Consider the following 27,312-nt stretch of genomic DNA (forward strand, 5'->3'; position numbering starts at 1 on the left):
TGTTTCCCTGTAGGTGGAGCATCATGTTGTATTGAAGACTGTAAACTACAGACTGAGACCATAAACTCATCAGTTTGATAACAGGACACATTTGGAAACTTCCCTCTGCTGGAATATCATCGTCATAACTGAGAGCTTGTTACTGATTGGACGGTGGTTTTAGAGGCGACCAACTGAAGCGTAAAGTTTGACCACGAGTGAGGTCATAATAACGATAATAATCATGTCATCAATCCTCTGTTAACGCCCTTCACTGGACCTACATTTGAAACTTTAAATAAGATTGAACACAGTAATCTGACTTTTCCCTTTTTGCAGATCCAAATCTTGGTTTTGGCCTCAGGGATCCACGATGAGCTGGGAGTCCTGGTCCTGGTTTTGTGATGAACCTGCTGCTTCAGTCTGACGTCATGAAGCAGCTTCCTGTCAACACCCAGACACTAAGTCAGAAGACGGTGAGTTCATCTGCTTCCTCAGAGACGTGACTGACTGACTGGAGCCAGCTGAGATGGACTCCTGTCTTCTGACTCTTCAGCTGGTTACCTGCACACTGATGAGCCTCCTCTGTGTCTTCTCTCATGGTGAGTTGTTTTAACATTTAAAGCCTCAGAGAACTTTTATGTGAAATGTCAAAGCTGATGAGATGAAGGTGAGGGGGTTCTTCAGTTCTTCAAACTGTCCTCAGACAGGAGACACTTCCAGACTCTGGGCTCTGAGCCATGCTGCTGAAGGACAGAGGGGTCAAAGTCAGCTTCAAGCAAACAGATAGAACAGGATTTATCCACTGAGCTGATCTGAGGACTCTCATGTTATGTACATGGCTGCTGCCTCCACTGAACAACATTTTCACTGCAGTAAATTAACCCCAAAACAAGTTAAATTAAATTCTTCCTGATGGATCGTGATGTCAGAGCTCAAACTGACAGATCTTCATTAATGACAAAATTTAATAATCAACAATAATCAGAATTATTTAAATTGGATCACCAGATTAATTAGGTTCAAATCAACCAAATCAATTAAATATTCCAACTGTCAAGTCTCTAATTTTTGCTTTATGAGCCGCTGTTATTTTGGCCGTCGACCATCTTAGCTCTCTGAGGAAGGTGGCTCTGGTCCAAGTCCTGACTGGAGAGCCTTAAAGCTTCACTCCATAAACTTTATTCTTAAACTTCCTCTGGAAACAAATTCATGAAATTCTTCTATGAAATCAAGAGTTCAGTTCTGGTCCCTGATGGTGATGCGTTTAGATGTAGCTGGAAGGTTTCAGCATTTTTCTGTGGTTTATTTTCTGTCAGAGGTGACGGTGAAAATGTCTGATCTGAAACCGTGTGACAACGACAACAGGGTTTGTGTTTCCGACACCAGAGACTGTGAGCCCAGACCAGCTGCCTCTGTACAGGGTGAGACACACACCGCACACACACCGCACACACCGCACACACATTTCCTGTCTGTGTTGAATCTCTTTGACAAATTTGGATTCATCTGGTTTAGTTGTGTTTATTTATTATTAATATTACTATTATTTTGTTTTATTTATTTGGATCTCTGTGGTTTTTCTTGCACATCACAAACACAACTGACCAAAAACATTCACACATTCAGTTAAAACATTTCCGTTGTGTAACAAAATAGATTTCAGGCTGTTTTTTTTTTTGTTTTTTTTTAATAACACACAGAGATCATCAAGTGTTTAAGAGCAACTAAAGGAACCATAAAAATTGAGGTAAAAAGTTTTCCAAGAGAGCAGAATAAAAAACAGACCATAGAAGAGACGATCTGTGACAGGTTCCACTAACTGAGGTTAAAATAAATGATTGCAACTCTAATCGAAGAGAAAAACGGTTCTGAAGATTTTAAATCCGGGCTTCAGGTTTATTTGAGGCCATTAAAAGAATGTGAAGTTCTGATCTTTGCATCGTGACGTTTTGCTGCAGAGACCCTGGACATGTCGTGTTTCTTCGTGACTTCTTCCGGCTCCATGACCTGTGACCTCACTCTGCACTCAAACGGCCGCGTGGCCTCCGACGTCACTCTGATCTTCACCAGGTGAGACACTCGACGCCACGCTTTAACATCCTGACGTCTAACTGATCCTGAAGCTGTGTCTCGTTTTTCGTCCTCAGCACGCAGAAAGTCTTTTCCTGCACGGCGCTCTTCCACCCGTTAGCTGAGTTGTACGTCACAGCCAGAAGGAAAGACCGCATGGAGGGCACTGAGACCTGGTCCCAGCCTGTCTTTGTGAGAGTCCAACAGGCAGGTGAGTGATCCAGAGACGAGTCTGTCCGACCTGTGATCCCTTCTCCTCACATTAACTCCTCCCTTCCTGTCCTTGTCTCCTCGTCTCCTCAGTCAAGGTCCCTCAGCCGGAGCTGTTTGTCCAGAACTTCACCGCTGACTCTGTCGTGGTGTTCTGGAGGAGCAGCAGAGAGGGCAGCTGTCGGCTTCGCCACAGAGTCCACCACGTCCAGACCTGGTCTAAGGTTTACAGTCGTCTTTGTCACCTCTGAGGGCCTCGAAATCCAAACCTTCACTGCTCAGAGTTCAGATTAATTTTACTCTCTTCGTGATTTAGAGCCAACAGTGAGACACCATCACAGATCCCCTCACAGTTAAACCCCACATTATAAATATGATGATTCAGACTGAGCTGACTGCCTGAAAAAGGCCCACACTTTGACATTTAGTAAATAAATCAAATGATGTTGGGAGTCCTGAAACTGAATCCAAAGAAGAGAAACAAATATCATGTAAATAAAAATATAATGACCTGTCCAGAAAACAAACACACTTTTATGTTCCAGTCTCCAGACTTAGTTCCTGTGGAAGACAACCAGCTCCTGGTGCACACATTCAGAGACCTCCTGCCGTTCACCACCTACAAAGCTGCTGTGTCCTGCAAGAAGAAACACTCTGCAGTGTGGAGCTCCTGGAGTTCAGAGGTCAGCGTGACCACGCTGTGCAGAGGTGAAGTCTTAACGGCGCCTCACAGTGGACCGACTCTGGCGTTGGCTCTGGTTTTCACCTTGGCCTTTTTCTTTGGCAGCACCCTCCAGACCTCCAGAGGTCTGTTTCCAGGTGGAGGGACCAGACGGCGGTGGATCTCTGCACCTTCATCTCATGTGGAAGGTAGACGGTGGACGCAGAACCTCACAGAGCTGAAACACAAACACAGATTCAGATCTGAAAATCAGACTCCTTCTCTGCAGGGTCTCGACCTCCAGGAGGCCGGGGGGCGTGTCCTCGGATACCAGGTGACCTACGAGCCAAAAGAGGGGCAGCGCCTGCAGGACAGGTTGGCGCGAAACGTCACCGAGCCGACGGCACACCTGGTGGTGGGGGAGGGGAACTACAACGTCACTGTGGCGGCCTTCAACACGGCTGGATACGGACCTGCTGCAGAACTCAGCATCAACACACAAACACCGGGTGAGTTCTTCACAGACATGATAGTCTATGGGAAAATGTCCCTCCTTCATGCTGATCAGTTCATAAGTGTATTTCAACAGCGTGCTCGTTGTCATTCGTTGAGGTGTGAGTTTCTGGACGGATGTGTCAGCAGCAGTCTGAAATGTTCCGTATTCATCTGATAAATTTCTAGGTGATTTAACTATCTTTACTAACTTCTTTATAAGATGATTCTGTCAGCTTGTGCTCATTGTTGATGTAACTTCTTGTGTGTGTGTGTGTGCAGTTACGATTTCTTGTACCAAACAGCAGCTGATGTTTTTCGGCTTTAAGTTCATTATTTTGTGTGTGTGTCACGTGTCAGTTTATGTTTGAGAGAATGTGCAGATGTTGGCGTTGTTGATGATGATGATCAGGATGTTGACTCTGAACTTCCTGTTGTTTTTCTCTGCAGATCTTCCTGCTGTCAGACGTTTGTGGGTTTCAAGTTATTTCCCCGCTGCTGAAGGTCTTCTGGTCCAATGGGAGAGCACCGCCGGAGCCCCGCCCCGTTCCCCTCCTGTCAGCCATTTTTTAATCCAGTGGCGTCCGGAGACGCCTCCGTCCACCAGCCGCTGGGCCACAGTGGACAGTGACACCACCTCCACTGCGCTAAAAGGTACGGCTGTCTTTGAACGCCACATTTATTTCATCACCTGACAGAAAATCCATTTTTTTATTTTGAATGTTTGATCTCCACACAAAAATAAATTTGGTTTAAGAACTGTTTCGCCCGAGTTCTGAGTCAGCCAATCAGAAGAGAGGAGCCAACCCTGGTTATCAGTGTGTGACCATCATGTCGTGTTGTGTTCCATTTCCTGTTGCTCAGCTGGTTGAGATCCTGTCCAGATCTGATATATCACTGTTTCACAATAAAAGCCTCCCATCAGAGAAATGATGCTGCAGTCAGGCTCTTACTCTGAAAGGTTGGGCTTTTTTCCCCACTATGCAGCTGTGTGTGTGTTTTGTGTTTCCAGATTTGGACCCTGATGTGTCCTACCTGCTCAGTGTCGTCTCCGTCTCCGGGCAACAGTGTGGACGTCCGCAGACACTGCCCGTCAGTCTGAAGCAGGGAGGTCAGTCCCTGGTCCTGGTCCTGGTCCTGGTCCTGGTCCTGGGCTTGGTCCTGGACTTGGTCCTGGGCTTGGTCCTGGACCTGGTCCTGGACCTGGTCCTGGACCTGGTCTTGGTCCTGGTTTTTGGTCCTGGTTTTGGTCCTGGACCTGGTCCTGGTCCTGGTCCTGGTTTTGGTCCTGGTCCTGGGCTTGGTCCTGGGCTTGGTCCTGGGCTTGGTCCTGGACCTGGTCCTGGTCCTGGTTTTGGTCCTGGTCCTGGTCCTGGTCCTGGACCTGGTCCTGGTCCTGGTCTTGGTCCTGGTCTTGGTCTTGGTCCTGGTCCAGGTCCTGGACCTGGGCTTGGTCCTGGGCTTGGTCCTGGACCTGGTCCTGGTCCTGGTCTTGGTCCTGGTCCTGGTCCTGGTCCTGGTCCTGGACCTGGTCTTGGTCCTGGTTTTTGGTCCTGGTTTTTGGTCCTGGACCTGGTCCTGGTCCTGGGCTTGGTCCTGGTCTTGGTCTTGGTCCTGGTCCAGGTCCTGGACCTGGGCTTGGTCCTGGGCTTGGTCCTGGACCTGGTCCTGGTCCTGGTCTTGGTCCTGGTCCTGGTCCTGGTCCTGGACCTGGTCTTGGTCCTGGTTTTTGGTCCTGGACCTGGTCCTGGACCTGCTCCTGGTCCTGGACCTGGTCCTGGTCCTGGGCTTGGTCCTGGTTTTGGTCCTGGTCCTGGTCCTGGTCCTGGACCTGGTCTTGGTCCTGGGTTTTGGTCCTGGTCTTGGTCCTGGTCCTGGTTTTGGTCCTGGTCCTGGTCCTGGTCCTGGTCCTGGACCTGCTCCTGGTCTTGGTCCTGGACCTGGTCCTGGTCCTGGGCTTGGTCCTGGTTTTGGTCCTGGTCCTGGTCCTGGTCCTGGTCCTGGACCTGCTCCTGGTCTTGGTCCTGGACCTGGTCCTGGTCCTGGTCCAGAGGTTTCTGGCTGAATGTGATTAAATGCTAAAACTGGAATGAATGGTTTGTTTGTCATGAAAATGTGTCCAGCTCTGATGGAGGTCGTGAACCTGCGGCCGACCGACGTGACGAAGACTCAGGTGACGGTTAGCTGGGAGTGGCAGAGGAAGTCCCAACCAATCAGAGTGAACGGTTACAAAGTGATGCTGAACAGTAAGTCAGAAGGACAAAGTCGTTCTGGGAAGTTTCCTTCTGTGATGTCAGACTGGAAATATCTGCTGGTTTTCACAGGCTTGTCCTTCTCAGGAAACTCAGACACTGTGGGCGTCGCATCTTTGTATCCGGACCAATCACAGCACACCTTCCTCAGCCTGAGACCTAACACTGAGTATTCTCTCCTGCTATTGGCTGACAATGATTCTCAAATAACCTCAGTCAGAACTGATTTTGGTGAGTTTCTCTGATCGCTCTGTTGATTTAAAATAAAATATCTAAATATGGAGACAATTAAGACTTCCACCAACAAACTGAACATTTAACTAATTTAATTTGTCAGCAAGTAAAACTGTGCTGCTGTAAAAACACTGAAATAAAATAACAAATAAAATATGAAGAGATTTCTACAAAAGAAAAACACATTTAAAATAAAAAGAACATGAAAATAAATCTGTTCTTATCAACACGTTTATATTCTGCTTCCAAATGTTGGATAAAATTAAAGCTCCCCCTTTGTTGTGTCTTTTTGCTTTTCTCTTGCAGATACAATCCCAGTTGTGGCCACAGCGACGCCCATGCTGCTGTTTGCTGTCATCATGTTCATCCTCTGCATCCTGTCCAGGACCGTGTGAGTCAGCGTGCGCGCACACACACACACACACACACACAATCGTAAAACACCTGCCTTTCCTCTTCATGTGTGCTTTGTGTGTCTTGTGCAGGTATAAGTCGTACTTCTTCCCCCTGATCTCCAGCCCTCGGGGCAGCACGGCGGCTCAGTGGCTGATGGACCCGAAGCAGCAGGTGATCAGTTTTTACTGGTGCTGCTTCTTCCTGGTTCTTATTGATCTAACGATCGGTTTGGTTCAGATCATGAAAAAAATGTATAAATCACCAAAATCTGGAGTCAAACACAAAGTTGTAAAACTCTTTGTGTATCAGTATTATTTCTTTTCTTAAAAATATTAATGTGTGAGTATAGTGAGTAATGTCAGCATTGTTTCATCATTATTAGCTGTTCAGATCAGTGTTGTGTAGAATCAGTCATTTAGATTTTAACACAATTCAGGGGATTATATTTTTTTAGTATTTGTATTATTATATTAGAAAGTATTAAGTTTCAAATTTACAAATCTGGATCATTAGATTGTGTGACTCAGTCCAGTAAAGACACATTAGTGTCAAAGTATCGTGTTTATTTCTGGGTGAATGTTTTTATCACCAGAATTTAGTTTCTCTGATTTCAGCTTCATTTATTCTCTTGGTCAGAAATTTGCTGAAGGAAAAATCCTGGACATCAAAAACTTCCAGGTGACGGATAACAGCATCACGGTGCTCGGCTCCAAGTCCCTGCAGACCAGATTGGCTGAGGACCGAACTGAAGACGCCCCCCTGCTGTCTCCCAGTCACCTGATCGTGAAGCTGTCGGCCTTCGGACTCGGACCGCGCCCGGAATGTGAGACTGATGGACTGAGAACTGAAGACCGGCACTGGGAGTCCACCGTGACCTCCCATCAGCTGCTCCATGACCTGCTGGCTGACAGGAGCTCTGTTCATCACATGACCTGCGAGGCAGACTACCTGCTGAACGCTTCCTGTGCCGGGAAAAGTGAAGCTGAGACGGCGGCCGGACAGACGGACTCGTCGTACCTGATGTGTGATCCTCATTATATCTCAGCTGCTTCACTGCAGCAGCTGCAGATGAAGATGTCAGCGTAGCACGTCAACTCGTCAGCTAGTTCCAGAAACAAAACCAAACGTGACTAAAGCTTCATCAGAGGTTCAGAGCAGAGGACTGCTGAGGACTGGGCTGTTAAAACACCGTCATGCAGGACGCAGCCTGTTGAGTATTCAGATAATTAACTGGAGGTGTAAAGTCTGGAATCGAACTCGAGCCACTTGGACCCCGACACTAAACAACATTTAACTTACCGTCATAACAGGAAGTTTGGGTTGTTAATGAGTTATGAAAGTTTCATAATAAAAGCCAACACTGCTGATGGTTGAGCAGGCCTTTATTTTTTAAATATTGTACTTCTATTACACTTCTTCTTCTTCTTCTTCTTCTTCTTCTTCTTCTCCGCCTGCTCTGCTGCTGTTTATCTGATCAGGTTCATCTTCAACTGCAGATGTTGTGAATCAGTCTTTAATCCATCAGTCCCTTCAGATTCTGTCAGAGGTTAGAGGTCATGCCGATCCAGTGTCTGATCAGCTGGTGGGCGATGGTCTGCGTGGGGGGGACGGTGAAGACGTGACGGACTCCTCGGAACAAGGCGTCGATCACCTGAATTCAAAAATACAGAAAGGAAACGGACATGATGCAAAACTACACATTAGAAATTCAACCTGTTATTGTTTTTCTGTCACTTCAGGAATGTCTTATGGTCGTACTTGTTCCCGTGGGAACCACCGAGCCTCCTCGATCTCATCCTCGTCCACTCTGATGTCGGTCGAGATGGCAACGGCGAGGCAGCCAATCATGAGGTTTGACGGCATCGGCCACGGCTGGCAGGAGACGTACTGCACCGCTCCCACCTTGATGCCGCTCTCCTCCTCCACCTCCCTCCTCACCGCCGCCTCGATGGTCTCCCCTGCAGCACAGGAGGTCAGGAGGTCACCGTGTGATGTCGTTCACTCATGTCAGTCTATTGTGTGTTTACCAGGTTCGATGAATCCAGCCAGACAGGAGAACATCCGAGCCGGGAAGATCTTCTTCCTGCCCAGTAAACACTGATTTCCATCCGGGTGGATCACCAGCATGATGACGACGGGGTCTGAAAACAGAGAACTGAAGTGTCATCATCAGCAGCTGAACCATCCTGTGACTCCACCTGTGGTCGCTCTGATAAATAATAAATATCAGGATTTAATGATCGCTTGTTTTACCCCAAACCGACAGTTGTTACAGTTTTACTGTTAAAAAAAACATTTAAATGGGAAAGTTTCCAGCTTTTTGATTTAAAAAGACTGAAGTGATTCATGTGAGTTTTACAGTTAACTGACTCATTGCTTTTGCACCCTGTGGGTGGAAACTGAACTCATCTTTGATCTCCTCTCCCACCTGAAAAGTTTTACATGTATATGTCACATATGAGCATCCTGCAGCCACGCTGATGCCGTACCGACTCGGGGGTAGCAGGTGTTGTGGACGCCCTGCAGGCTCCTGCAGGCGGCGTTCTGGCAGCTCCTCTTGAATCCTGCGTCCTCCAGCTTGGTGCTGCTGCCGCAGGTCGGACAGAAGCTGTAGCGGCTGTGCCAGCACAACACGGACCGAGCCTGGGCCACCACGCCTGCAGGAGACAGAAAACATCTGATAGAATATGGACGTCATAGAAAAGCAGGTGAGAAATAAACGCCATCTTCCTCACCGGCCTCTTCCTCGCTGAGCTTCAGCAGGTCTCTGTTGGGCGTCTTTGGGAAGCAGCAGTTCTTCTCTTGACTGCGTTTCAGAAGCTCAGCTGCTTCTTCGTCTGAGCTGATGGCGAACCAAGCGGGAGGCTCCTGAGAGGTCTGATCTGAGTGGGGGGAAGACGGTTTTCTCCGCTCCACTCCCAGGAAGACGAGCACTGTTGCAGGTTTCTGGAGAAGGTCCTGAACCGCCTGATATCTGAAGCGACACAATTTGGTCTGGTCCTGTTGGAGCCAAACATAAGAATGAAGAATGAATGTTTGATCACAAACGTCCTCTGTAACGTCCACCGTCTGTCCAGATGTCACAAAGTTAGGTCATCATTTTAAAATGGGGACTGTTCCACCTGCCAAGTCACAGCTGGCTGGTGAAACTGTGCCAAGATAAGATCAGCTCAAACTTACAGACTGAGTCAACCAGTGATTGTGAGCTGTGACAGAAATGGAAACCTTTGTTGTACATAAAAGACAATGAGCAGAGAAAAAACTTGTGGTTGGACGCCTCCACAGACCGCAGGAGACAGGAAGTACAGCCACCACGGTTGTTTCCTGACAGATGACTGACTAATATCTGAAGCTGCTTCTAGGGAACATGATCATGTCAAGATGACATTTGAGCATTGGCACATGAGATGAAATGAAACCAGCTTGTTTCTACTGAGGTGTTACCAGCAAAATGTGTGACCTTTGACCTTTAGCACTGTGTTTGTAGCTTCAGGCTCGCTGATAGCAGGTGCAGGTGTCATACCGCTCCGCAGATCATCGGGCTGAGGTCGGAGAACAGAAGGTAGACTGTGTCCGGCTGTCTCTGTTGGGCCTCCAACCAGACCTTGTCCGTCCTCTTCCCGCTCAGACGGTCCAGCGTCTCTCTGCTGAAGTAGTTCTCCGGCTGGCCGAGGTCAGAACCGTCCGTCCGGCCCAGAAGGTCGGAGATGTGTCTGTGGCCCCAGAACTTGGCGATATCGAAGGCGGTTTGGGACGAACTGTTCACCGAGAACTTGTCGCAGCTTGAAGACAGAAGATGGAAAAAAGGTTTTGGATTTGGACTTTCCAGAACAGCAGCTCTCAAACAGAGCTTGGTTCTGGCTGCATTCTCGTCTGTGTATTTCTGATTTGAGTGTTTCATTAAAAACGCAGCTCAGCGTTGAAACAAACTGTACCCGCCGGCCAGCAGCACTTTCGCCACATCGTAGTGTCCGTTGCGAGCGGCGAGCATCAGGGCCGTCCAGCCGCCGTGTCCAGTCTGGTTGATGAGAGACGGGAGCTGGGACAGCAGCGTGGACACCTGGACCAGGTCTCCTCTGGCTGCACAGTCCAGGAACTTCTCCTCCATCTCCTCCTCGGCACTCAGCTGGAGACTGGCTGCGTCCGACAAAATAAATATGGAGCACTTAAACATTCCTGCTTCTCTAAATTATGATGAATTATCTTCATTTTACAACTCCACAACACTCTGATATTACTGTCCTTTTTCTACCTTTAGAACATTTTACTGACATACTTTTATTCAAACACATTTTTAAGTTCACTGATGACTGAGGGTCAGTATGAGTCCGCTTCCTGAACCGGACTCTGTGCCTTTAAATCTGTCTTCGAGGAAATTAGCCCCGCCCTCTGATTGGTGCCGACAGCTGTCAGTCAAACCAGGACCCCGCCTCTAAAATCAGACTTAGAAACGGGACTTTCAAAGAAAACTTGAAAAACGCGTTTTTGAAATTTCAGGCTTCCGTAGACTAACATAGTGACGTAATAAACATGCTGTCGGTCAAAAGTGTCAGAGCCGTAGGTAGAGATCCGGATCTTTACGGCTAAGTCCTGGTCCTGGTCCTGGTCCTGTTTCACCCGGACCAACGAAAACGGGTTTAACGCAACAGCTCAACTCTGACCTGGATCCAGACCGCCTCCCTCCGGTCCCGGTCCTTCGGTCCCGGTCCTTCCGGTCCTGGTCCTTCTGGTCCTTGTCCTTCGGTCCTGGTCCTTCTGGTCCTTGTCCTTCGGTCCCGGTCCTTCCGGTCCCGTTCCTTCGGTCCTGGTCCTTCCGGTCCTGGTCCTTCTGGTCCTGGTCCTTCCGGTCCTTGTCCTTCCGGTCCCGTTCCTTCGGTCCCGGTCCTTCGGTCCCGGTCCTTCCGGTCCCGGTCCGTCAGTCCTTCTGGTCTGGACAGCACTGACTTTATATTGAGTAACTACTACGCTGCGTTCAGGGTCACCGCTTGTTGTCGGATTTCTGCATTTTGACAGTTCTTTGTGTTTAAAAAAAAAAAAAAAAAAAAAAAAAGCTATACATTTTTTAAAATCTTTTTTGACCAAATTTTACTGTTCTTCATTTGTTCATTTGTCATTAAGTTGTTTATCAGCCAGAGATGCTTCGATAAGGAAAGTAAAATATTTTATGAATAATATTAATAATAATAATAATATTTAGAGCCTTCGACAGTGTGCGAGTCCTGTTGGATCCCTTGGCATTATTATTATGAATACTCTGCCAGATCGACGGCCTTTTGGGGTCTTAAACCTAAATTCATACATTCAGACAGCCTGTCAGGAATGTCAGAAAATGGCTGCACAGCTCCGTCTTTGGTTGAGCTCCTTCGGGATTGATCTACATGGACGAACATCGGTCCACATAAAAAACAAACCAACAAAAAAAACCTGTGATGATGGATAAATAAGTTGGAGCGGACAGAAAGGAGCAGTGGAGTTAACATTTTAATAAAATATGTACAAAATCACTGTTATCGGTGTCTCACTTCCTGAAAACAAATCACCACCTCACAGTCGCAGGTCACTCTGCAGTCCTGGTTTCTGTCATTACACATAAAGACGTTAATCACTCAGATTTTAGACAAACTGCTGCTGATTAATTCATCTGTGAATGAGAACGGACAGAAATGTTTTTGGGTTAATGTGAACGATGAACCGAATTAGACTGACACTGAACTGGAAGCATCATAATGTTTCTGTTGTGACGGACACACACTTTGTGTGTGTGTGTGTGTGTGTGTGTGCGCGCGCGTGCGTGTGCATGTGTGTGTGTGTGCGCGTGCGTGTTAGGAGTAAAAGGTGAGGACGCTCTGGTGGTTTCCTCGGACCAGCAGCAGCGGTGGGAGGTCTTGGGACAGAGTTTCCAGCCAACACATGTAGAGAGCACTCGACACGGTTCCCTTTCTGGCCAGCGGCATGCTCCTGCACACAGAACAGGAAGTGATGTCATCATTAAAAAAATAATAATAATAATCTGGATGTGAGAGAGGAAATGTTACAGCAGTTAACAAAATCAAAAATAAACATACGGTTTCAAAGCTGATTAGAAGGAAAGACAAGGATAAATTACCATCAGGGTCAGTTTGTTTATTTTTAGGAGCCAAGAATTTAAAAACTCACTCAGCACACGTCTTTGTTGCAACCAAACATTTGATTGTTTGCATCGATAAAGATAAAAAAAAAAACAACAGCCATTTCACGAAACAGACTAAAAGTGGCTGAGCAGCTTAGGTTGGGTTAGTCTGTCAAAAAGAAAAATAACCACGACTGTAGTCACACAATAACACAAAACAAACCCACCTGTTGTGTGTCGGTTTGTGGAGCTGTTAGTTCGTTCAGCTCACATGATGTTAGAAACCAAAATGTCATTTTAAAGAGACGCTGCTCTTGAATCAGGAAACTGACATGACTTACATGACGATGAGTTTGGCCGAGCTGGAGTGTTCCTTCATCAGCTCGTTCAGCCTGATCTGACGGTTGGTCTGGAAGTCACGCGCACACACACACACACACACACACACACACACTTCAGTTTGTGTGGCGTAGCTCCAACATGGCGGCTGAAGGCCAGCTGCAGACACTGACCTTGGCCCGGTAGAGCTCCAGCTCGTTGTCGGTGATCCTCCACGGCTCGGAGGCCTTCAGCCTCTCGGCGGCCTCCTGCTCCATGTCGTCCTCCTTCAGCCTGTACGGCTCAATCAGCTCCTTGAAGCTCAGCTTACTGCCGAACACATCACACCTCAGCTCATCGTCCATGTTTTCACAGGATTACACAAAAAATACCAAACTTGATCTGGTGACAGGACGGGATGTGGACCAGAGAGCTGATCCAGGTCATTCACTCAGAATCTGGTACTTCGACTTATAGGTCACATGAAGAGACCTGAGACTCTGTCAGCTGAAACAGTTCTGTGTCATAACTAACATCTAAAACATCACAACATTCAAACACCCTGACTGTTAAAACTCCAGAACAGATTTGGTGCTCGCCAACAGGACAGCGAGCGTGGGAACAGAACCAGGCTGTCACCCTCACAGATAGGTCAGTGTGTTAGTGTAACAAAGAGCTGGTACTTGTGTTTCTTTGGTTTGGTGTTGATGTCTCCGAGGACGTTGATGTCAGAGAAGTCGATCCTGAACCTACTGAGCAGCGTGGCCATCCTGGGGAATACAGACAGACACACAATAACAACACAACAACGACACCCAAACATTTTAACGCTCCTGATCGGTGAAACGAGCAGTCGTCTCACACTCGGCGGTCGTGGTCGATGCGGTTGATCTTCCCGCCGATGAAGACGCGGATCCTGCAGTCACCCCATTTACTCCTGTTGGTCAGCAGGTAGGGGATGAGCAGAGTCAGACCTGAACACACACACACACACAGAAATGTAACGTCACCACAGAGACTTGGACAGGAAGTGATGAAACATTCTTCATAAGATTATTGAAGTCTATGGGAAAGCCTAAACACTGACCTCCATCATCAAACAGCCACCAGACGTCGATGGTTCCTTTGCCCTGTTTCTTCCTGAACTGCTGGCTGGACTCCAGCAGCCGCTGGTCAGTCAGACTCAGAGGAGACTTGGTCTCTGCAGACAACAGACAGGAAGTTGAAGAAGCGGAGTGATGTTTGAGGAACGGTGTCCCTTCCCTGGCGTCCTCTCTTCCTCCTTTACCTCTCATGATGAGCGGGCTGCTCTGATTGCTGGTGGTTTTTGAAGGACAGGAGTCAGAGTCTGAGTCTTTGCCCAGACTGACAGAAACCACCACGTCCTTCCCACCGACTGAAGGCTTCTCCTGAGACGACAGGAGCTCGTCTGTGGGGACAAGCAGGGACAGAAACATTACATACAGGACTCGGCAGGTGGACGTACTGAAGGAGACACCGATAGAGACAAACCTTGTCCGTGGATGTGAGAGATGTCCAGTCCTTCCTGCAGTCGGAGGATGACGACACCAAACTGCAGGTCAAAGGCATCACTGGAATATAAAACACAACTCCACTGAAACCTTCATCGTCCTGCAGAGGAACTCTGGTCAGCAGTCAGCCTCTCCCTGGGTCATTCAGGTTCAGTGTGTCAGAACACTGTCTTTGAAAGTCATCTGCTGATAGCACCTTTAACTCTGTTCTACTGTGTGCTGATGTATACCGTCTTCTGGACAGTCTGACGGTGATCGGTAGATTTTTGGTGGAAACGAGTACAAAGGACTGTAGTGATCCAGATGTGATGAGGAAAAAGGTGCTTAATTAAACAAGTTCTTTGGAAAAGGCTGGATCTGACCTGATGTAACACAAGCTCAGCAGGTATAGCTGTTAGTATTGAAAAGAAACACTGTCTGTTGAATGGATGGTGATTCTGTTGCTTTGTGTTTCATTGTGAATGCTCATGTTTCTGTTTAAAGTGTCCTTCCTTACTGTATAGTGTTGATGTAAATCTCCACATCTCTCATGTCTCCATCACTCCAGTTCTTCTTGAATCCCATGACCAGCGTGTTGGGCTTCAGGCGGCCCAAACCAACAGACTGGAGAGAGAGAAATGTTTGTTATTTTGTTTGTCTGTTTGAATCAGGTGGAGTCACTGGTGATTTAATAAAACTGATTCACATGATCAAAAGAATAGAGAACGTGATGAAAGATGGACAGAAGATGTAGAGCATAAAATAAACTTGATCGAAAAATGTACTTTAACAGGCAGGAGCTCTGAATACTTTGAAACTTTGAAATGAGTGGTTAAAAAGTAAAGGGCTCGTGGATCATTGAGCTTTTACCAGCTGGAAGCTCCTGAAGAGGATCCTACCTGCAGGAGGAACTGGGAGCCGTGCCTCAGGTTGTCAGAGAAAACTGGAGTGTAAAAGGCCTTGATCCGTTTTTCGTTGAGCCAGCGCTGACAGCGGGCGTGATCCTGGGACAGCTCCTTAAAGTTGGGCCGCCGGGACGACTGGAGGACAACGAGGATGAGGGGATGAATCAGACATCAGCAGAAAAATTTTCCTGACATAATGCTATCTGCTCATCTGGACGTACGGTCTTGATGTGACCGCAGACCATGAGGCCGATGTTCTTGGTGAAAGAATGAACCAGATGAAGCAGAGCGGGACGAGAGTTCGGATAACCAGTCAGCACCAAACACTGCGGCCTGGAAACATGCAGCGGAATCAGTGCCTCAGACATTACACACCAGGACCACTTCCTTTTCCGTAAGGCTGTGATTCAAGGACATGCTTTAACACTAGAACGGATCCATCTGAAACCATCTGAGGCTCATTTCAAGTTTCTACATCAAGAATCTGAAGCAGGTCGTCCCAGAATCAAACCAACCAGCTGACCTGAAGTTTTTCACATGGTCCTCGACCCCCGTGAGGTTCAGACAGTGAGTCAGAGCCTGGTTGTACATCAGAGCCTGAGTGGACGAGCCCCAGTTCACATCTACAGGAAAACAGCACACAGAGATCTTTAAGGTAAAAACATCGCACAGTAAAAACAGACCTCTCTGTAATCTCTATTCATTCATGAAGAATGAAACACCTTTCAGCCCCAAACCTTCTCCTTTTGGCCTCAAATTTAGATCTATGCATCTCCAGAAAAACAAAGACTAATTGAAAATGAAGAATGATTTCAAAGTTCAACAAAACACAACCAACCAGTGTAATCTGTGAGGTTTATAGTGAAACTGCCATCAACTGCGAGCTCACAACAGCTTCATAAATGTGAGGGGTTGCAGCCTGTAAACATTCATTTCCCATCATGGAAAATGGACGCTGCTAAAGGTTTTGTGTGTTATTTTATTTTATTCATAGTCCAATGCTTTCTTGTTTTCTTCCTCAGCAGATAAAAGACTTAATTTCCATCTAGTGACCGTCAAAGGAAGTGCGTCTCTGGACATGTAGTTCTAACCCGGTTTCTTGTAGCTGACATAGATGTAGAGAGCGAGGACGATGAGCAGGGTGACCAGAGCTGCCCACCAGTTGATGACAAACATCACGACGCAGCACAAGATGGCCCCCGCCAGGGACACCCACATGTTGTAGTATTTGAAGCTGGGACGCCACCCTGTGGTGAGAGACGGGGTGAAGCTGAAGCAGTACGACGAAACCTCTTAGCAATTATTAACAGACCAAAACCATCGATGGCAGTGAGTTACCTGTTTACTGACTGGTTTTTTTCAACCTTCTAATCCAACTTCAAACAAAAACTTCCCATTACATATGAGAAAACACAGAGACTCCTGCATGTGACGTGTGGAAAGGTGACATAATCAAACCTTCATATGAAACGAAAGACCTGAGGACGGAGTTTACCTGGAGAGTTGGCCAAAGAGGCGTGAAAGACGGAGAAGTTGATGAGAGCGTAGGAGGCCAGGAAGAAGTTGGAGATGATCGGAGCGATGATGTTCAACTCCGCTAGCAGGCAACAACGGGCAGATCCAACATTCAGGACAAACTTCAGCTGAGAGATTAGAACAATTTAAGGGTAAAATGTAAAGCTGTGCCACCTACCAATGAGGATGAAGGCGAGGCCAATGCAGAAGGTCAGGACATAACCACGGAGAGGCTCGTTGTTCTTCCCATAACCCTTTGCAAAAACACCAAGCCCTGGATAGATGTTGTCTTTACACAGAGCCTAGAATCACAATCACAACAGGTTTCATCCATTCGATCAGGAGCAGGTCTGGATTGTTTGGACTTGGACCTGGATGGATGGATCAGGATTAAATACAGGTCTGTATTGAACTAAAGTTGATTCTGCATTACTCTGATTTTTAATCTCTAATCATGTAGGATCTTATTATTTGATTGTAGTCGTAGATTTAAAATATAAACTTACTCACTTAATTGTTTTTCTGAGTTCTTTCAGAAACTTTCTGTCAACTTTGGTTCAAAAGTCAGACAAAGTTTTCAGTCTTCAGACAAAGTTCGTTGTTGACCTGAAAGCTGCTGTCAGTCTGCTGAAGTGACATTCTTGGTTTGTAGTTCTATTTCATCCCTGCTGACCGCCAGAGGCGGTGCTTTAAGCACTGAATATTCCCCTTCGCGCATGCGCAGTTCGAGTATGTATACCAACAAATCACCTGTGACCTCTGGGTGACCCGTGGGAGACCATATCTTCCGGTATCACCTGAGGCTCGTTTCCTTCTTTTCTTCTCGCACGCAGAACTCCATGTCACATCTCATGTTGGCCCTCTCTGCTTCACTACAGGAGGGCAATGTGACTGCTGATTCTGTCACCCTTTGTGATGCCTCACTAGAGGCGTCTGGCCTTATGTCCAGAGAGATTGGAAGAATGATGTCCATTCTGGTTCAAGCTCGTCGCCAGGTTTGGCTTTCACAGTCAAACCTGACAGAGACAGCTAGAAGAACCCTGCGCAACCTCCCGGTGGAACCAGGGCAGCTACTTGGCCCGGAAGCGCAGGAGGCACTAGAACGTACCATCCAGGCCGGACAGGCCAGGCAGCAGCTTGCAGGCCTCAGGTGAACGCCTCCCCCTGCCAGCAGGCCTAGGGGCCCCTTGGCTGCCTCTCACACACGCTTATTTCCACCAACCCACCCCACTGGCCGCCATAATATCCAGTGCCCCGCACAGAGACCGGCCAGGGAGTTGCGAGACTCCACCCGCCTGCCCTCCAGACAACCTCGTGCTCCAGACCCCGTTCGCCCCCCTGCTAGGGCTCCTAGAGCCCGGGGAGGCAGACGCTGAGGCCTTGGGGCCGGCGGTTGGGTACTTTTCTCATCAGCAGCTCCAACAGTGGGCTGCTCATGCTTCAGACCCGTGGGTAGTTACCACCTTGACCCATGGGTACAAACTTCAATTCCGCCGCCGGCCCCCCACATCCGGCCGGGCTAGAATGACCTCCATCAGCGACCCGGCAAAAGCTCTCGCACTGGACCAGGAGTTATCCGCCCTCCTGGCCAAAGGCGCCATCGAGGCTGTGGCTCCTTTGTCACATCCCAGAGGGTTCTACTCAACCTATTTCCTTGTGACAAAAAAGACCGGGGGCTTTCACCCGATCTTAGACCTCAGAGGGTTAAACAGATTCATGAAAGTCATACCCTTCCACATGCTGACCATAGCAGAGGTACTGCAAACAGTATCACACGGCGAATGGTTCACATCCATCGACCTCAAGGACGCTTACTTCCATGTCCCCATCGCTCAGCAACATCGGCAGTTCCTTCGCTGCGCCTATCGAGGCCGCCACTAGCAGTTCAGGGTGCTGCCCTTTGGGCTCTCCCTCTCCCCAAGGGTGTTCACGAGGTGTATGGCCACAGCCCTTGCGCATCTCCAGTCTCAGGGCATGAAAGTCCTTCCATACTTGGACGACTGGCTTGTCTGTGCGCCGTATCGGGCCCAGGCATCACGAGACACAGCGCGTCTCCTGTCCCACATGTCCCGCCTCGGAATCAGGGTGAACTTGGAGAAGAGTTGCCTGGTGCCGTTACAGACCAGATCTTTCATTGGGGTGACATTGAACAGGGTATCAAGCTCAGGGTATCACGGCAGGCTGCCCTCGCCTTGGCCCCTTGGAGAGACAGGGCCTACATGCTCAGGGGTGTTCCTATGGGCCGCGTGCCGTCTCGCAGGGAGACTGTCACCACAGATGCCTGCCCCTCTGGATGGGGTGCAGTGTGGCAGAGCAGGGCAGCCCATGGGCAGTGCCCCATGGGAGACTGGGGTGCACACATCAATGTGTTGGAGCTGCGGGCAGTACACTTAGCTCTCAAACACTTCTTTCCACACCTAAGAGGCAAGCATGTCCTCGTACGGGCAGACAACACATCAGCTGTGTATCATATAAATCATCAGGGCGGGACCAAGTTTTCGCAGCTGCTGGAAGTGACGAAGGATCTCCTCACATGGGCAGCTCCCCGAAGGCTCCCCTGATCAGCCTTCGATCAATGTACCTCCCGGGAGAGCAGAACTGCCTGGCAGATTTTCTCTCCCGCTAGAAACCGCCAGCAGGAGAGTGGCGCCTCCACCCAGAGGTAGTGCACACTATCTGGAACCTCTTTGGCAAAGCGGAGGTGGACCTCTTCGCTTCAGAAGCGTCAACCCACTGCCCTCTGTGGTTCTCCTTGGCCGAGATGACAAGCCCTCTAGGCCAGGACGCGCTGGCTCACCCTTGGCCAGATGGCCTTTTGTATGCCTTCCCTCCACTTCCTCTGATTCGACTGGTACTCCACAGGATCCTGCTTGTGGCCCCCTTCTGGCCAGGGAGGAGCTGGTTCCCTCTGCTGCACAGACTCTGTCGCGATCCGCCATGGCGCCTTCCCGACAGGAGAGATCTCCTGTCCCAACTGGCGGGGCGCATCTGGCACCCCAATCCACGACGTCTCCGACTGTGTGTCTAGTGGCTGGAGGGCCCGAGCCGCTTTTGAACATCTGTGCAGACTCTGTCAGACACACCATAATGAACGCCAAAGCCCCGTCCACTCGTCTCCAGTATGAGAATAGATGGAGACTGTTTTCCAACTGGTGTACGAGTCGTGATGAGAACCCTGTGTGCTGCTCTATGCCAACTGTCCTTGACTTCCTCCAGTTCCTCCTGGATGAGGGTCGTTCTCCGTCGACGCTAAAAGTGTACGTGGCAGCAATATCCTGCCGACATGTAAAGGTTGACAACAGCACAGTAGGGAGACACAGCCTGGTGTCCCTCTTCTTGAAGGGCGCTCAGAGATTACATCCTCCGAGGGTCCCGAGAATTCCACCATGGGATCTTCCACTAGTGCTGGTGGCACTACGCCAGCCACCAATTGAACCCTTGGCACAAGCAGAGCTGAAGTGGATTACCTGCAAGACTGCGTTCCTCCTGGCCATTTCCTCTGCAAAGCGTGTCAGTGAGCTGCACGCTCTGTCAGTCAGTGACTCGTGCTTAAGATGGAACTCAGATGGCTCTGGGGTTACTCTGTGGCCGAACACAGCATTCCTCCCTAAGGTGCTGTCCCGTGCTCACCTCAACCAGCCTATTCGGCTTGCGCAGTACAACCCTCCTCCAGGAGACGGAGGGGACAAACCTGAACTATTGTGCCCAGTGCGGGCCCTGAGGGCCTATATTGCAGCCACTGCATGCATTAGGAGATCTGACCAGCTCTTTCTCTGTTATGGTGGTCCTAACAAGGGTTGCGCTGTCTCCAAACACTGTCCCACTGGATTGTCGACGTCATTGCCCATGCATATCGGGCAAGTAACCGTCCCCTGCCATCTGGTGTGCAGTGCCACTCTACCAGGAGTGTTGCTACATCATGGGCTGCCCTGAGGGGAGTGTCCCTGGAGGACATTTGTGCCGCGGCTTCATGGGCATCGCCGGACACTTTCTCCAGGTTCTACAGAGTGAATGTGGCCACTGACCATCCATTAGCTGTGGTCCTGCGGCTGGAGTCCACTACCTCTTCACACTGAAGGTTCGTACTCCGGATTCTTCGTGACCTTGCTGGTATGAGTCATTCAGTGCTTAAAGCACCGCCTCTGGCGGTCAGCAGGGATGAAATAGAACGATAGTTACGAATGTAACTACGGTTCTATGAATCCCGAATGACCGCCAGAGCTCTCTGTCACTCAGAATCCTTGTGATACCGGAAGATATGGTCTCCCACGGGTCACCCAGAGGTCACAGGTGATTTGTTGGTATACATACTCGAACTGCGCATGCGCGAAGGGGAATATTCAGTGCTTAAAGCACCGCCTCTGGCGGTCATTCGGGATTCATAGAACCGTAGTTACATTCGTAACTTTCGTTAAGATTAGAAGGTGTATTTTTGTGTTGCTGTGAGTTCTTCTGAAGAATAAGATGAAAGAAAACTGCCTGCTTTCTGACCTGGAAGACTTTGGGCGCACTGACCAACGAGGCCAGAGCTGAAGACAGAGTGGCTGAAAAAATCCCTGCGGTGATCAGAGGACCGAAGCCCGACACCAGACTCATCACCTGGACAACATAACAAGCACACAATCAGATTCTTTAGGTTCACAACTACAATCCATGTTGGCTTTGTACACAACAAATTTGACTCATTTAAATTTGGAAGCAGGGAGCAGAAAAAACAGAGCAGCAGCTTTGAACTCAAGGACTTTGGTTTGTGTTGATGATGCCACTTTGTGAATTCTCAGGTTCTTCAGCAGATTGTTGAGCCTTTTATACACTCACTTTAATCTGCAATAGTAAATCTGTACATTGTTAGCATTAGAATTCGATTTTTATTGGGTCAAATAAAGAGTATTTAGGGATCCACTGAGGCTGCATGTGTGGGGTTTTCACTCAGAAACTCACTGATCTCTCTGAGGTAAACTTTCATTCTTCTCATTGATGAAGGACGACACCGGCTATCAGAACTCAATGTCTACTGCCGTTACAGGACGTCTGTTAGTTGTTAGTACTGCAGAAAGTTCATCAGCAACATTTCTGAGGAAACAGCAGCGAGCGAGTTACTCATCTGCTTTAACTTTACATTTGATTATTATTGACAGAGCCACTTAAAAAGGAGTGAAAATAAAACCAGAACACACGAGACAGAGCAGCAATATCAGTGTCACTGTGTGTGTGTGTGTGTCTGTGTGTAGGTGGATGTTGTCAATGCTCTCTATTCAGCTCTGACTCCAACCAGCCAGAACCTTGTGACTCAAAACAACAGTCACTATTATCACTGCTGCACTTTGTTTGGGAACAGCGCACACACACTCACACACACACAGCAGGAGTTGGCATGACTCACACTGCTGTTAAACAACCAGTTATCCGTCATTCTTTATGAACCTCATGTCGATGAAATAAAATTATTATTTAGGTATTAACAGGCAATAGCAGCATATACAACATAATGAATTCATGATATTCAGTTTAAAGTTTTCATTAAAAAAGCTGAAAACAGAGAATAAATTATAATAAATCGTTTATCATAACTTGGTACTGAAAGGACAATAGAAAAAACACACAGTTGCGTGTGTGATAGTTCAACACCCCTCAGTCCGACCCCGAGTGTATCCGTCACCTGGAAGTCGTTCATCAGGCCGAACTGGCAGCCGCCCTCCTTGCAGATGGAGAAGTCATAGCCGAGCGTGCAGGCGGCGTCGGTGCAGTTCACCGTGTCGCTCACCGTGTCGTTGTGGTCGCCGGTTGCATCTCTGACGATGCATGCGCCTGCCAGAGGAGAACAAAATAACACTACGTGTCACATTCTGGTCATCGACGGACCATCTGAGGTCATAACACTTACCTGTAGAGATGGCCACGCCCACATAAGTGAGTCCTGTGATGAGGATGGCCAGCAGCGTTCCTTTAGGAATCGCTACCTGAGGGTCCTGAAATACAAAACAGTTGGTAACTTTTTTCTAATGCCACTGAACAGTCCAGCAACACAGCAGATGTTCCCATTCTAACCAATCAGAGACAGTCAAGGTAACAGGTGGGAGGAGTCATGACCATCTACACCTCTGAAACAAGACTTAAACCTGAGAGTAATCCACCATCAACACACAAAACGCACAAATGGAAACTCAAGCTCCAGCCTGAACTCACTGTGAGGTCTCCAGAGATGTTGGCTCCAGCCAGGATCCCAGTGGCTGCTGGGAAAAAAATGGCGAACACAGAGAAGAATGTCTCCTCCTCCCTGAAGTCTGGACCCAGGTTCTCTAAGAAGATGGCCGCTGCACAGAGGATGAAGTCAGCAGGACTTTAATTTGGATTCTGACAAATTTGGAACCAAAACAAGAGAAGGGAAGAATCTTTGACTGACTGTGGTAGCCGAAGAATCCTTTGGGCTCTTTGCTCTCGACTGGCATGAAGGTTCCTATGAAGTAGTTAGCGATGGCTCCCAGCAAAATGATCAGAAGGACAATCTGAGCCTGAGAAACAGGAAGGACGTGGTGGGCGTGGTTATTTTATATAAATGATAAGCCCTGACTCGGGTTTGTTGGTTTTTTTTTTAGATCAGATGATGTCATCAGGTTGCTTCTTGTTCTGTAGGTCTGTACCAGCACGAGTCCTACCTTGGCCTCCCACTCCATCCCGGCCACAGAGATTCCAAGCAGCAGGATGACAGTCAGAGTCCCGACAATACGAATGTCATTCAGTTCATCTGTCATCAGGGCGTCAACATCCTGCAACCGACAGAGCAGGAACAGGATCAGTATCAGAATCACGGCAGATTCACCATAGACAGAGTCAGATGCACCAGAGGAATCCTCACGCTAAGCATCTCGACGACTGTCTCAGCGAAGCCCACGACGTACATGGCCACCGCCACGGCATTGGCAAAGGCAAAGATCAGGCCGATGGAGCCTCCGAACTCCGGCCCCAGACTCCTGGAGATCAGGTAGTAGGCCCCCCCTGGATGAAGGAGACAGCCACAGTTACAGTCATCAACAGGCACTAAAGACTCGGAGAGGGTTTAGGCTCATGCACAGGTGCTGCCTCACCTCCTCGTACGAAGCCGTTGGTGGCGATAGCGGAGGTGGACAGACCGGTGATGGTGGTGACCAGAGTGGCCATCAGAATGATCGCAATGGTAAGTCCTGTTTCACATGGACACGTGAGAAGAATGACGACACAAGCTCCATCACAAGAACAAATAGATAACTAACCTTGTTTCGACTTGGCCACCTGACTCAGGTTAAAAAACTATCACACCACTATTGTTCATATTTACCAGTCTAAGTATATTTAATAGCTCACAGTTGGAGTTTTTCTATATTTTTTCTCATTTTAACACATTCCATAGAAAAAGACCAGAATTCTAATTCAACACTTGTGACTCCCCCCTCTGTCTGAGGCTCTCAGCACTAATAATTTAATCTTTCATCATTCTTGGTGTATTTGTTAGGAACTCTTCTCAGCTGCAGTTTCATCTGTAATGAGCACTGGAGTAAATCAGACTGTAAATAAAGATGGATGCAGGTTTTCTTAAGTCACCCAGAGGTTTCTTAGAAGCGATGAAGTGAGACTTCATCGTTTATGTCCGGTTCGTGAGAGTCTGTGGGACTGACTCACTGTTGGCGGACTGTAGTGGTCTGTAGAGGAACTGGAGATGTTAACTTCATCTGTCATGTCAGTCCTCGTCTCTCCGTCCCTCTTGTTGAGGGAATAACATTGAGCTTGTTCCATCTAACTGAGGAACGCTGTTGTCTGATTGGCTGGTCTGAAGGCAGTGGGCGTGCCAAAGGAGGCTGGCAGGTGATGGCTCATCTCCATCCCATGTTCCTGCTGCCTGAATTCCATCCAGCACCATCTCCATGAACTTTCTGCCTACAAATGTTTTGAATATGCCCCTCGCCTGCTCTCATTCTCCCCCTACACTACACCCCCCCATGCTTCTCTCTCTCCCACTCTCAACCCAACCAGCCTCAGCCTGGTTCTGCTCGAGGTTTCTGCCTCTTAAAGGAAGTTTTCCTGCTCATCGGGGATCTGTTGAGTCTCTTTAAATCATTTTATAAAGAGTTTGGTCCAGACCTGCTCTCTGTGTAAAGGGCCTTGATGAAACTTTGTTATGATTTGGCGCTATACAAATAAATCTGATTTGATTTGACTCGTCCTCTAATGCCAGTGTTGTTAGATTGATCTGAACCTACCGATTCCAGCCTGCCCGACGATCCAAGACATTCTGATGAAGAGCATCACACCCCAGATATTCAGCATGCAGCGGATCTGCAACACACACAGTTAATTTTGTGTTGATAAAAACTGTATTTGTTGTTTTAATCTTTCTCCATGTACGTAACACTGACCAAGACGCCTTTCACCCAACCAAACTTCACAGTTCCTCCTTTCGCCTCTTTCGCTGCCAACGCCCTCGCCTCCTCAGCTGCAGATGGCTCCTCCCCATTGACCAGACCGTCTTCTAATGGCTCCTGACAACCAATCACAGACGAGACAGAAAGGAGTGAATAAAAGGAAAGGTGGTAATAGGTCAGGGACAGTTACCTGCTGTGTGTCACGAGTTCAACTTAAACCGCAGTAAAAGTGGACGTCGACTCCACTGGCTGTAGAAGTCAGACTATATTGAAGTCTATGGGAAAATGTCCCTCCTCCTCCCTGATGAGTTTATGGTCTCAGTCTGAAATACAACATGATGTTCATTTTTTTAAAATGATGCTCCATTTAGATGGAGGGTAGGTGTTAGGGGGCGGGGCTGCTGTGAGAAAAAGCAATTACAATTACAAACTGAAGGCTTCCAAACTGCAGCTTACAAACCAGAGTTTGATTAGTTGAATTGTTCATGAAATTAATGAATTTTAGGTTAAAACTAGTTTATTTCTTACACGTTGGCTCTATTGGGGAGGCCAAATTTCCATCAATTAATTCTTTTTAAGAAATTTAATGAGGACATACTTGATCTTTGATGGAATTTAGCTCAGGACTCTGATATACGTGTCAGGGCTGAGACCTCAGTGAGAGGTGTCAGACGATTCTTTAAAAGGTTTTGTGACGTCTTCCATCTACAATGTAGTTTATCAACTATGTGAGTCAACACTTTGAGGTAACAAGAGCAAATGTCAGACGTCATCCAGCGTCTTGCTTCGTGAATACATTAACTGTTGATGTACAATGTCTGCCTATGTTCCGGCCACCTTGTTGAATGGGAGGAGTGGGAGCCCGGCCAGGGATGCCTGCGTGGTCCTGTGAGGCTGCATTGTGATGTGTGTGTTGGGGGTCATGTCTCCAGTGATGTCACTGAGCCCACTCAGGTGGGAGAGAAGGGAATGTTGTCAGTGTACCGGAGTCACCTGACTTCTGTCATGTGGTCAGGGAGGAAATGAGATCAACCACAGCAGCTGGATGTCATGTTATTTCCCTGTCACTGTGGTGTTCAAAGGAGACGTTATATATAATAATTAGTATAATTCTGAAGTCGGGATTTTACCATTAACGCTGTAAAATTGTGCTGTAGATTCTGTCATTAATCCTACTTGATTCTGATACCTAGAGTTATTTTGTTCTGAGTGTATATTAGATAGATTAAAAAGTGTTTAAGGGTCGTTACTTTATCCAGCTCATCGTGCAGCTCCGACAGCGACGGTCTGGTCATCTTCTCCGCTAAAGGCGCCGCGGTCTGCCGGTAGAACTCGATGTTTGGCACCGCGTCGATGGTGTTGTGTCCGAAGGTCCTCATGTAGTAGGTGTTGGAGTGGGAGTCGGAGATGTGGGTCTGTCCCGTGCCCGTGGAGTGGAGGCTGACCGAGTCGCTCTTCGCCGTGTCCGGCTCGTGGAAAACATCAGGCGGGGGGCCGATGTCCGAATCCGTGAACCCCACCATCCTGAACCGACCCTCGGCGGGGGCCTGGACAGGAGCCGGGGTCGGGGCTGCGGATTCTGACACCACATCCACCTGGAAGCGGCCGCCGGTCCTCAGAGAGGGCTTCTGTCCCGACATGGTCCCCCCCAGGAAGGCAGATGGTCAAACTGCTCAAAGAGTCTCCGGTGCGTTAAAGTCTACGTGCTCCAAAACCACACGGACGTCCAGGCCCCGCAGCATTCAGCACACACCTCACACACCTGCAGCCACACAACATTCACAGATGACAAACAGTCATCTGCTCCTCTGCCACACTTTGCCTGCTGTTTGCTTCAGGACGCGGCGTGTGGAGTGCGCGTAACGGACACCGGCTCTCTCCCCTCCATCCACGAGTTGGCGGGTGTCGTCCCCTCAGATGGCGACTCAAACGGGTTATTGTCATCTCTCTCTCTCTCTCTGGACCCTCGAGACATCCCAGCGTGTCGGCGGAGGAGGAGGATGAGGAGGAGGATGAGGAGGAGCACATGGATCGGTGTCCGTTACGCATCCTGGAGCATCACCGAGGAGAGAAGAACCGAAAGAGCTCAGACAGTTTTAATAAGATTCACCATCACCTGTGCGCTCTGTGTCCAGCAGTAACACGTTACACAATACATAAATAAAAACACGCTGCTGGTGACACACTGAGACGTGTACACAAAGGCCTAGACACGTAGGGAGGCCTGTGTGTGTGTGTGTGTGTGGCATCATTAACATAGG

General features: G+C 48.4%; 3 protein-coding genes across 5 annotated transcripts; 1 reads left to right on the top strand and 2 right to left on the bottom strand.

Annotated features, from left to right (window-relative positions):
• The first annotated feature begins 254 nt into the window (after positions 1-254).
• LOC115049386 (interleukin-6 receptor subunit beta) lies at positions 255-8,374 on the top strand. Of its 2 annotated transcripts, none has more exons than XM_029511541.1 (15): positions 255-581; positions 1,299-1,403; positions 1,941-2,052; positions 2,130-2,263; positions 2,356-2,486; positions 2,808-2,970; positions 3,050-3,132; positions 3,213-3,432; positions 3,866-4,069; positions 4,428-4,526; positions 5,539-5,661; positions 5,740-5,898; positions 6,208-6,292; positions 6,387-6,468; positions 6,934-8,374. In XM_029511541.1, the coding sequence occupies exons 1-15, from the start codon at positions 509-511 to the stop codon at positions 7,381-7,383; spliced, it is 2,223 nt and encodes a 740-aa protein (XP_029367401.1). In that variant the 5' UTR covers positions 255-508; the 3' UTR covers positions 7,384-8,374. The 2 variants fall into 2 exon arrangements, with proteins under 2 accessions (XP_029367401.1, XP_029367402.1); XM_029511542.1 differs by having other exon boundaries at positions 5,755-5,898.
• Positions 7,681-11,302, bottom strand: nudt12 (nudix (nucleoside diphosphate linked moiety X)-type motif 12). Its single transcript, XM_029509980.1, has 9 exons — positions 11,280-11,302; positions 10,959-11,221; positions 10,233-10,434; positions 9,821-10,079; positions 9,033-9,297; positions 8,787-8,954; positions 8,325-8,438; positions 8,056-8,255; positions 7,681-7,948 (listed from the first exon to the last, which is right to left on the bottom strand). The coding sequence occupies exons 1-9, from the start codon at positions 11,300-11,302 to the stop codon at positions 7,838-7,840; spliced, it is 1,605 nt and encodes a 534-aa protein (XP_029365840.1). The 3' UTR covers positions 7,681-7,837.
• Positions 11,303-11,625: 323 nt separating this feature from the next.
• Positions 11,626-27,028, bottom strand: LOC115049385 (solute carrier family 12 member 2). Of its 2 annotated transcripts, XM_029511540.1 has the most exons (26): positions 26,302-27,025; positions 25,046-25,168; positions 24,890-24,965; positions 23,741-23,836; positions 23,512-23,651; positions 23,312-23,422; positions 23,059-23,167; positions 22,842-22,969; positions 22,540-22,624; positions 22,315-22,463; positions 21,147-21,254; positions 16,834-16,957; positions 16,636-16,737; positions 16,232-16,387; positions 15,664-15,763; positions 15,362-15,473; positions 15,135-15,275; positions 14,753-14,859; positions 14,237-14,316; positions 14,013-14,153; positions 13,812-13,925; positions 13,587-13,698; positions 13,408-13,494; positions 12,919-13,054; positions 12,748-12,815; positions 11,629-12,255 (listed from the first exon to the last, which is right to left on the bottom strand). In XM_029511540.1, exons 1-26 carry the CDS (start codon positions 26,689-26,691, stop codon positions 12,120-12,122), a joined length of 3,231 nt encoding a protein of 1,076 aa, XP_029367400.1. In that variant the 5' UTR covers positions 26,692-27,025; the 3' UTR covers positions 11,629-12,119. The 2 variants fall into 2 exon arrangements, with proteins under 2 accessions (XP_029367398.1, XP_029367400.1); XM_029511538.1 differs by having other exon boundaries at positions 11,626-12,255; positions 13,812-14,153; positions 26,302-27,028.
• Positions 27,029-27,312: the final 284 nt, after the last annotated feature.

The sequence above is a fragment of the Echeneis naucrates genome, chromosome 9 (genome assembly GCF_900963305.1).
Source record: "Echeneis naucrates chromosome 9, fEcheNa1.1, whole genome shotgun sequence".
In the NCBI taxonomy this organism is placed as follows: domain Eukaryota; kingdom Metazoa; phylum Chordata; class Actinopteri; order Carangiformes; family Echeneidae; genus Echeneis; species Echeneis naucrates.